The 9,049-nt window shown below is 38.2% G+C and overlaps 2 protein-coding genes and 1 non-coding gene across 3 annotated transcripts in view; all 3 read right to left on the reverse strand.

Moving 5' to 3' along the window:
- Positions 1 to 3,351: 3,351 nt before the first annotated feature.
- LOC116376866 (homeobox protein Nkx-6.1-like) lies at positions 3,352 to 6,278 on the reverse strand. Its single transcript, XM_031838363.1, has 3 exons — positions 5,455 to 6,278; positions 4,863 to 5,035; positions 3,352 to 4,009 (listed from the first exon to the last, which is right to left on the reverse strand). Exons 1-3 carry the CDS (start codon positions 5,993 to 5,995, stop codon positions 3,749 to 3,751), a joined length of 975 nt encoding a protein of 324 aa, XP_031694223.1. The 5' UTR covers positions 5,996 to 6,278; the 3' UTR covers positions 3,352 to 3,748.
- A 2,261-nt stretch (positions 6,279 to 8,539) lies between these two features.
- The window catches only part of LOC116376865 (60S ribosomal protein L17), a 2,299-nt gene continuing 1,789 nt past the window's right edge, over positions 8,540 to 9,049 (reverse strand). Inside the window, exon 4 of the mRNA XM_031838362.1 lies at positions 8,540 to 8,617. Coding sequence (XP_031694222.1) covers positions 8,570 to 8,617 — 48 coding nt within the window. The 3' untranslated portion in view covers positions 8,540 to 8,569. The remainder of the gene's footprint in view (positions 8,618 to 9,049) is intronic.
- On the reverse strand, positions 8,661 to 8,724 carry LOC116376868 (small nucleolar RNA SNORD58). The gene has a single exon (XR_004212153.1). It is a non-coding gene; the product is annotated as a small nucleolar RNA SNORD58 (small nucleolar RNA).

A 9,049-nucleotide genomic window follows, 5' to 3' on the forward strand; every position in this document is an offset into this window, starting at 1 on the left:
AGGAGATCCAATAGGAGATCCAACAGGTGATCCAACAGGAGATCCAACAGGAGATCCAATAGGAGATCCAACAGGAGATCCAATAGGAGATCCAACAGGTGATCCAACAGGTGATCCAACAGGAGATCCAACAGGTGATCCAACAGGTGATCCAACAGGAGATCCAACAGGAGATCCAATAGGAGATCCAACAGGTGATCACCAGGTGATCCAACAGGAGATCCAGCAGGTGATCCAGCAGGTGATCCAACAGTAGATCCAACAGGTGATCCAACAGGTGATCCAACAGGTGATCCAGCAGGTGATCCAGCAGGTGATCCAACAGGAGATCCAACAGGAGATCCAGCAGGTGATCCAGCAGGTGATCCAGCAGGTGATCCAACAGGTGATCCAACAGGTGATCCAGCAGGTGATCCAACAGGTGATCCAACAGGTGATCCAGCAGGTGATCCAACAGGTGATCCAACAGGTGATCCAGCAGGTGATCCAGCAGGTGATCCAACAGGAGATCCAACAGGAGATCCAACAGGTGATCCAACAGGTGATCCAGCAGGTGATCCAACAGGTGATCCAGCAGGTGATACACTATCTGATCCAGCAGGTGATCCAGCAGGTGATCCAGCAGGTGATCCACTAACTGATGCAGGAGGAGATCCTCTGAATTCTGATGACACCAGCAGATCGATGATCATCACACTGAAGCTTGTTGACTTATTAACATCATTCAGCTTAATATTTAACTTTACTAAAGACTTTCATCAGACCACCTGTCCTCCTGTCCTCTTGTCCTCTTATCATCTTGTCCTCTTGTTCTCTTCTTGCCCTCTTGTCTTCTTTTTGTCTTCTTCTTGTCCTCTTGTCTTCTTCTTGTCTTATTGTCCTCTTCTTGTCCTCTTGTCTTCTTTTTGTCTTCTTCTTGTCCTCTTGTCTTCTTCTTGTCTTATTGTCCTCCTCTTGTCCTTTTGTCTTCTTGTCCTCTTGTTTTCTTCTTGTCTTCTTGTCCTCTTGTCTTCTTCTTAAATATTAATATTTACATTCTGACTTCTAAAATAGTTTAAATCTAACAAGTTGTTATTATTTTAAATGTGTGTGTTGATGATCTAATGTTTTATGTTTTATGTTTTATGTTTTATGTTTTGGTGTTTTGGTGTTTTGTGCAGCTTGTTGTGTTGGACGATTATTGAAATATGATTGATATGTTTGCTCTCCAGAGGCTCTGACCTGTGGGGCCCCTGAGGGCCTCTTCAGAGCGTAACGTCTCTCAAACTCTGAATAATAGAATCTGATGTTATGGATTATATTTACTGATATTTTATGATTTATGGATGTTTTTATATCAACGATGACCTTTACTGTGATAATGAACTGAATGTATTTATTAAAGACTTTAACTGATCGGATATGAAATAATAAGAAGAAGAATCTGTTTCATACTTTAACGTTTGTTGTTTTGTCAAATATAAATTAAATGTTTAAAAACAATCTGATGATCAATTTAAATATTAATAATTTAAAAACATTGATCGATTATTAAAACACTTTCTCTTTCATCTCTTTTATTTGATACCTTTTTATGTTTTGATTCACTATATTTGAAATGAGCTTGTTTCCCTTTTGATGAATAATATTTAATGTTTCTTCTTCTTGTATTTCTTCATGACGGAGGTTCCCAACCTGAGGGTCGGGGCCCCGTGAAGGGCCGTAGGATGGAGATCGTTGGGTCATGAGATGAAGAACAAGCAACGCTCCTTATGACAAATATTAAATATTAAATATTAAAACCTGAGAATCATTTTGAGGAAAAAACAGTTTCTACCGTAAATGTGTCCAGTGAAGAAGAGTTTGATCCTCAGTAAAAAAACATCGAAACACAAAACATCTGAGTTCTTCCTTCACGAACAGTTTATCATAAATATATAAATATATATTTATATATACAGTATATAAGAAAAAGCATTCGTGGTTTCATTTAATTACAGATTAGCAGTAATTTATTACTGAGATTAGATTAATTGGATTATTAAATCTTAATTAAATTCACAGGATTTGCATGTCAGTAATTATTCTGTATTTATGTATATTTCATAACTTCATGTTTATAGTTTATACTTCATGCTGAACAGCTTCTGATTGTATGAAGCAACAATAAGGTTAATACAAAAGAAGAGAAGATAAAATAAAAACATGAAGCTCTAAATGACGTCACGTTTATTAAATACAAAAGAATAAAAATCATGAAACGTCATTTTAAACAGAAAACGTCACTTTTCTAACAGATGAAATCATTAAATCAATACATCTGTTTATGAGACGGATGTTTAAAGAACCTTTAATGTAGAATCAAACCTCCAGAACTATTCATATTAATATGTATGTTATTATAACAGTTTGTTTATTAGAAAATACATAAATATTCGTTCATAAAACATTTAAAACGTAAATTATTTGGTTTTCCAGTAAAAAAAGGATTTCTGCAGTTTTGTTAAAAAGAAACAAAATCTCAAATAAATATTTACATTTTACGGCAACACATTGTTTATTTTGTTATAATTAATATATATAAATACATATATATAAATAAGTATATATATATTTATATTTAGTGGTTTGTCGAAGTGAAACACCCGGTTTTATTATTTATTAATAAAGAATCCTCTGATCGTTCTTCTCTTCTTTTATAACTTTAATGTTTTACTTCTCAAACAGGTTTTATGATATTTATATTTATATTTTCAGACTGAGTGACTTTATGATGAGACACGTGACCCGCTCCGCTACATCCGGGTCCTCGCGTGATGGATTAAGGATCAGCTGTTGAAGCCGCTTCACTGACTTTCAATTTGCGGGAAAACGAGCTGCTGATGAAACGTGACGCGTCACAACTTATTGCTTTTTATTTCTCTGCTCAACGATCACTTATGACGTTTCAGTTTCATCAAAAACTGCTTATACATTTAATAATAACAATGTTTTTATTGTTTTATCTTTTTGTTAAAATCGAGTCAGAAAGTTTGAATTTATCTCAAAAAAACGAAAATAAAAAATAAATCTTTCAAAGGCCTCAAATGATCTCTGCAGTAAGTCAATAATATAATAGTATTAACAGTGATAATAATATGAATTATAATAATTAAAGGATATTTATTTGCAGCAGAAATAAAAGAGTAAATTGATGAATATTAATTAAATTATCGGGTTGAAGCAGATGACGTATTAATCAGTCCCGTCGGTATTTAATTTAACATGTGTAATAATTATATAATATATAATTATGTAATAATTATGAATTATTAATGAAGAGCTTTGCAAACAAGAAGCAAACATTTGAGTTTTTATTAAATAAAAGTGCATTACATCGAGCCGCCGTCATACAACAGATAAATAAAGGTGAGCGGATGTACAGGTGCGTGTGGTGCGTTCAGGGCCGATTGAAGAGGCCTTCACGGACTACGTGAAGGTTAAATATTCTTCTTTTTTTGTGAATCCAAAAAGTAAATCAAAGTGTTTCAGCTGATCTGAGATCAGCGCGTCTGTACAAACACGTTAACGATTCACAGCAGCATCTCTTCCACCGGACACCGGACACGGTTCACGGTTTATTTACAACTTTAGTCCCGACAGGAAGTCCTCTGTCCGCGTGCAAAAAGCTAAAAAGAGATAAAAACCAAAAATGTGCGACTCCGAGAGTTCGTTTGATCCAGAAACGGAAGAAGAAGAAGAAGAAGAAGCACCAGAGAAGAAGAAGAGTCTAGGAGCTGTCGTTCTCTGAGTGCAGCAGCAGACCCGGACCCAGACCCGGACCCGGACCCGGTTTGTGCTTCTGCAGCAGCTGCGTGATCTTCTCGTCGTCCGAGTTCGGGTCCAGAGGTTTGTTGTAGTCCTCGTCCTCGTCCTCGATGTCCGACGTCCCCTTCAGCCGCTCCGTCTCCGAGTCCTGCTTCTTCTTCGCGGTGGCCATCTCCGCCGCGTGCTTCTTCCTCCACTTAGTCCTCCTGTTCTGGAACCACACCTGAGACACGCGCACGCACACACGCACGCACGCACGCACACACGGTATTATTATCACTGAAGGATTATTAAATATTATATTTCATTCTGCAGAAATAAAGGCTACAAATTAAAACAAACAGTTCTAAATATTATTATTATTATTTAGTCTAAATAGTATAGCAATATAAAATAGAATATAATGTATTTATAATAATAATAATTATATTTAATAACAGATGGAATTTTAAACATAAAAGATACAAAAACAACGAGCTGCACAGAACACGTTTAACGATGCAACAAATAATAAAGATGATGCATTATGGGAAGAATTATTGAAGGAGAGGAAGCTCGTGCACAAATGAAAGAAAGTCCGGAAATAAAGAAGAGAAGAAGAAGAAATGAGCCGCCAGGGTTTAAAGGAATGCAGCGAGAAAATAGAAACATTATGAATGAATTAAGGCTTAAAACAATATCTGAATGTTAAAAAACATTCTTTATTAATTAACGTTTTATATAAAAGTGATAATTCAATATGTTTTAAACTGTGATTTAAAACATGAAGGAACACGTGGTGTTTGTTATTTGGGTGTTTGTTTCTTCATTAAATAAATATATATGATCAGTATTAATATATATTAATATATATGATCAGTATTAATATATATTAATATATATGATCAGTATTAATATATATTAATATATATGATCAGTATTAATATATATGATCAGTATTAATATATATGAGCAGTATTAATATATATTAATATATATGATCAGTATTCATATATATTAATATATATGATCAGTATTCATATATATTAATATATATGAGCGGTATTAATCTGCAGTAATAATCTGAAGGTCCCTACCTTCACCTGGCTCTCCGTCATGCCCAGGGAGTAGGCCAGCCTCGCCCTCTCGGGCCCCGCGAGGTACTTTGTTTGTTCGAAGGTTTTCTCCAGAGCGAAGATCTGCTGCCCGGAGAAGGTGGGCCGCGTGTGTTTCCTCTTCCCGTCTTTGTCCAGAAGGATGGAGTTGTGATCTGCAACCAAAGTCTACATCTGAATATTATGATGTTTTATCTTCTGCTAATTATTCAGACTTTTAAACTAAATAGAAGAAAATAATCGGCAGCGTTTTAGATTCATTGATTTTCTTCATGAATCTGTTGAAACATCTTATTTACAGTCACGAGTCTCTAAATGCTCATTTATACTTTCTATAAACACAAACACGTTAAATCACTTTTCTTATTCATTTGTTATTTTGTGTCACGTTTAGATTCTAAAAGTTAAATCTGTTTTAAAACTCTTTTCTTTTCTCTGAACGCGTTTCACGTCTTTAATCAGATGTAAAGAGTCAAATAATCTGCAGTGTTTTATTTGATACAATTATTATCTTTATCTGACTTCAACATAATTATGAATAAGCTTATTTTCTTTAAATAAGAGGAGAACTCACGCGGTGAACACGCAAACCGCGCGTCCCTCCAGTGCGGACTCTGCAGGACTCCCGGCCAGAAGATCGGCGTCCTGCCCGGCAGGTCCGCCAGAGGCTTCGGGTATCGGGCCACGGCTCCGGGGCTGAAGTAAAGTCCGGGAGGAGGAGGCGGAGGACTGAGGCTGCTGAACCGGGGGAGACCGGACAGAAGCCCCGCAGAGGAGGAGGACGCGGCGGACACCGCGACCGTGGCCCCGAGCAGCGCCGCCGAGGGCCGGCTCAGGATGTCGTTGATTCCGTGCGGGGTCGCGGAGGAGCCGAGCTGCGGAGACATGAGACCCGAGGAGGAGCTCTTGATCCCCGGGGAGGACACCGCCATGCCGCCTGGGTTGGGAGAGGTGGTGGCCGGTGACGTGGAGCAGTTGGGTCCGGTGGAGGAGAGCGGGTAGGCCGGGTACAGAGGGGTCTTCATCTCAGTCATGCTGTGCAGAGCCGCCAGAGGAGGCGTGCTGAGCAGGAAGGCGCTTTGTCGGGACCCGTCCATCGGACCCACCGCTAACATTATACCGCTGCTCTTCTGGACGATCCGGGACCACTGGACCGGGTCTCTGGAGGGTCTTTAGGGGCCCCGCAGCACCTGGTACAGAGAGAGAGGATCCGGACTACAACTAAACCAGAACCCGGTCTTCTCTGGATTTAAAGTCCATCTCAACCTCGATCCGGAGGCTAAAAAAAAGAAAAATCCAAAATAAACTTCAGCTGCAAATAAAAAACAAGTAAAGGAGTTGAGACTGATCGGGGTCCGGGTCCAGCTCCAGACCGCGAGGATCACAAGAGGGTCTGTCTGTAGAGTTGAAGAAGTTGTGTGAGATAATAAAACATGATCATCTGGTGTTCTATTAGCTTCACTTCAACTTCACAGGAGGAGAGGACGAGGCTCCGAGCTCATTGGCTCAGCCCACGGTGACGTGGCACGGCTGGATTTCGGAGAGCCTCCTGGTTGGCTCAGCGGCTCGGCTCTGATTTTGTCGGATGAGACACCATCAAAGAAGAAATAATGTTTGATGCTAAATAAACTTTAGCAAAAGAAGAATGTGGATTTAAAAGTCAGCTGGTTTTTTTAAGTCGAGATACAATTATATTATAATAAATCTACAATTCAAATTATGTAAAATAATAACATGTTGAGTAAAATAAATGAGTAGAAGGTCAAGTTATTTAAATATTAGGACACTTTAATGAACTTTAAAGGATCTGAAACAAAAATATGAACTTTACCTTCAATATATTAAAGAAAACATGACATAATTTATTCTTAATTAATATTCAACATGTAAACAAGCTGCATCATCAGCGTAAACGATGGTTTTCTTTCCTTTGAAATATGATAAAATCTTTTTTTAATTTAATATATTTTCATGAGAAAACTCCTGAAGTCTCTGTGGAGACGTTCAGGTCCGGACCGACAGGTTCAGGTTTTCAGTAGAGCTAGTTTTTTAGCTCGTCTATTTTTTTAACTGGTCTATTTTTTTTAACTCGTCTATTTTTTTAACTGGTCTATTTTTTTTAGCTCGTCTATTTTTTTTAACTCGTCTATTTTTTTAACTCACTTCGCCGGTGGTCGCGGTCCTTCGATTCTACCTTTATTTGTTCAGAGAAGAAGAAGAATTGCTGTTCTTCACATTGATCTTCATCAGGTGATGCTAGTTTAATTCTGGTCAAGATGTGAAAAGTAACATCTGCTCTTATTTTTACAGTCACGAGTTTTAAATGTTCTAAAACACAAAGTAAAATCTGTTTATTTATTTATTAAAGTTCTTTAATGTAAAGATTTAGTCTCAAAACTTAAATCTGTTGAAGTCTGAATGTGGTTCAGATCATAAAGATTTAAATAATATAGACCGAACATCTTTATAACAATAAACATCAAAGACCTTGAACGCACCGTCAGCTGATTTAAACCACAAAGAAGAATCATGTTGTAAAATCTGATTTATGAGATTTGATTCAAAACTGACAGACGGGATAAAATATAAATGACTGAATTATTGTTCAGTTAACATAATTATGTTTTTATTATTTTACATCTTTTCACACTGAAGCGTCTCACTGGGATTAAATCATGTCTTCTGTATATTCATGTGTACTAATACACTCAGTATACATCTACTTGTGGAGAGTACATTTGTGAGTAGTATTGTACTGAGGTAGAGGTTTGAGGTACTTGTACTTTACTAAAGAGTTTTTATACTTCTACTCCATCAGTTATAATTAAACATCTGGAGTCATATTAAAACATGAAATAAGATCATCTCATAAATGCTGAAGCATTGTAGATAACTACATACATGTATAAATATTCAGCATTGAGTCATAATATAATGACTTTAATATAAGATAATCAGTTGATCATGAGTCATTCATCGACTCTGGTTAAATCTCTTTAAGTTATAAAATAAATAAATCATTATTTGCAGATATAAACACTATGTTTAAAATATGTATTTATTATGTTAATGAAATAGAATAACTGTTCTTAGCCCCTCAGTTAGATATTAAACTATACATATTGTATTAATATTCCGTCTGTAGTGACTGCGGTACAGCAGCGCCCTCTGCTGGTCATCTCGCATCATCACTGATCAGTGATCGATACATCAGGTCTGACTCTTCTCTCAGCTGCTCTCATTAACGACATCCTGTCATCACGTGACACCTTCACCTCTGACCCTGCAAAGGATTGTGGGTCCATACTGGATGAACATCCTGGTCTTTATGACACTGGTACTTTATTACTACTGTAGTACTTACGTATATATATATATATATATATACATATATATATACACACGAGGTACTCGTACTAGACTCGAGTACACACGAGGTACTCGTACTAGACTCGAGTACACACGAGGTACTCGTACTAGACTCGAGTACACATGAGGTACTCGTACTAGACTCGAGTACTCTCTTGTTATATATCTATTGATGAGTTTATTATGAACCAGCAGCTCAGTAGTTTATTCATAAAGTATTTTAAGAGTTCAAACATGTGAACAGATGAGACTTTGTGTATGAAGTGAATATTAAATATGAGGAGACGTTATTGTTCAGAACAAGTCGTGTTTTATTCATTCTACTCTCGGGCCATCAGCTTCTGCTTCTTCAGCTTCTTCTGTGAGACCTGCAGAACGAAACTCAGGGTTAGAGAAACACTAGTACTACGAGGTGCTCAGATTTAAACTTTGTTTTCATGTTCATCAAAGGTGTCCTAAGGTGTCATCAGTGCAGCACAGAGGCTCCTCCCCCCTTCCCTACCTCCTCCCCCCCTTCTTCTTCTTCTGGGCCACCACCCTCCCCCCTTCCCTACCTCCTCCTCCTCCTCCTCCCTTCTTCTTCTTCTGGGCCACCACCCCTCCCCCCTTCCCTACCTCCTCCTCCTCCTCCCTTCTTCTTCTTCTGGGCCACCACCCCTCCCTCCCCCCTTCCCTACCTCCTCCTCCTCCATCTCCTCCTCCCTTCTTCTGGGCCACCACCCCCTCCCTCTCCCCTTCCCTACCTCCTCCTCCTCCATCTCCTCCCTTCTTCTTCTGGGCCACCACCCCCTCCCTCTCCC

The sequence above is a fragment of the Anarrhichthys ocellatus genome, unplaced genomic scaffold (assembly GCF_004355925.1).
Source record: "Anarrhichthys ocellatus isolate YVR2014 unplaced genomic scaffold, GSC_Weel_1.0 scaffold661, whole genome shotgun sequence".
NCBI lineage: Eukaryota > Metazoa > Chordata > Actinopteri > Perciformes > Anarhichadidae > Anarrhichthys > Anarrhichthys ocellatus.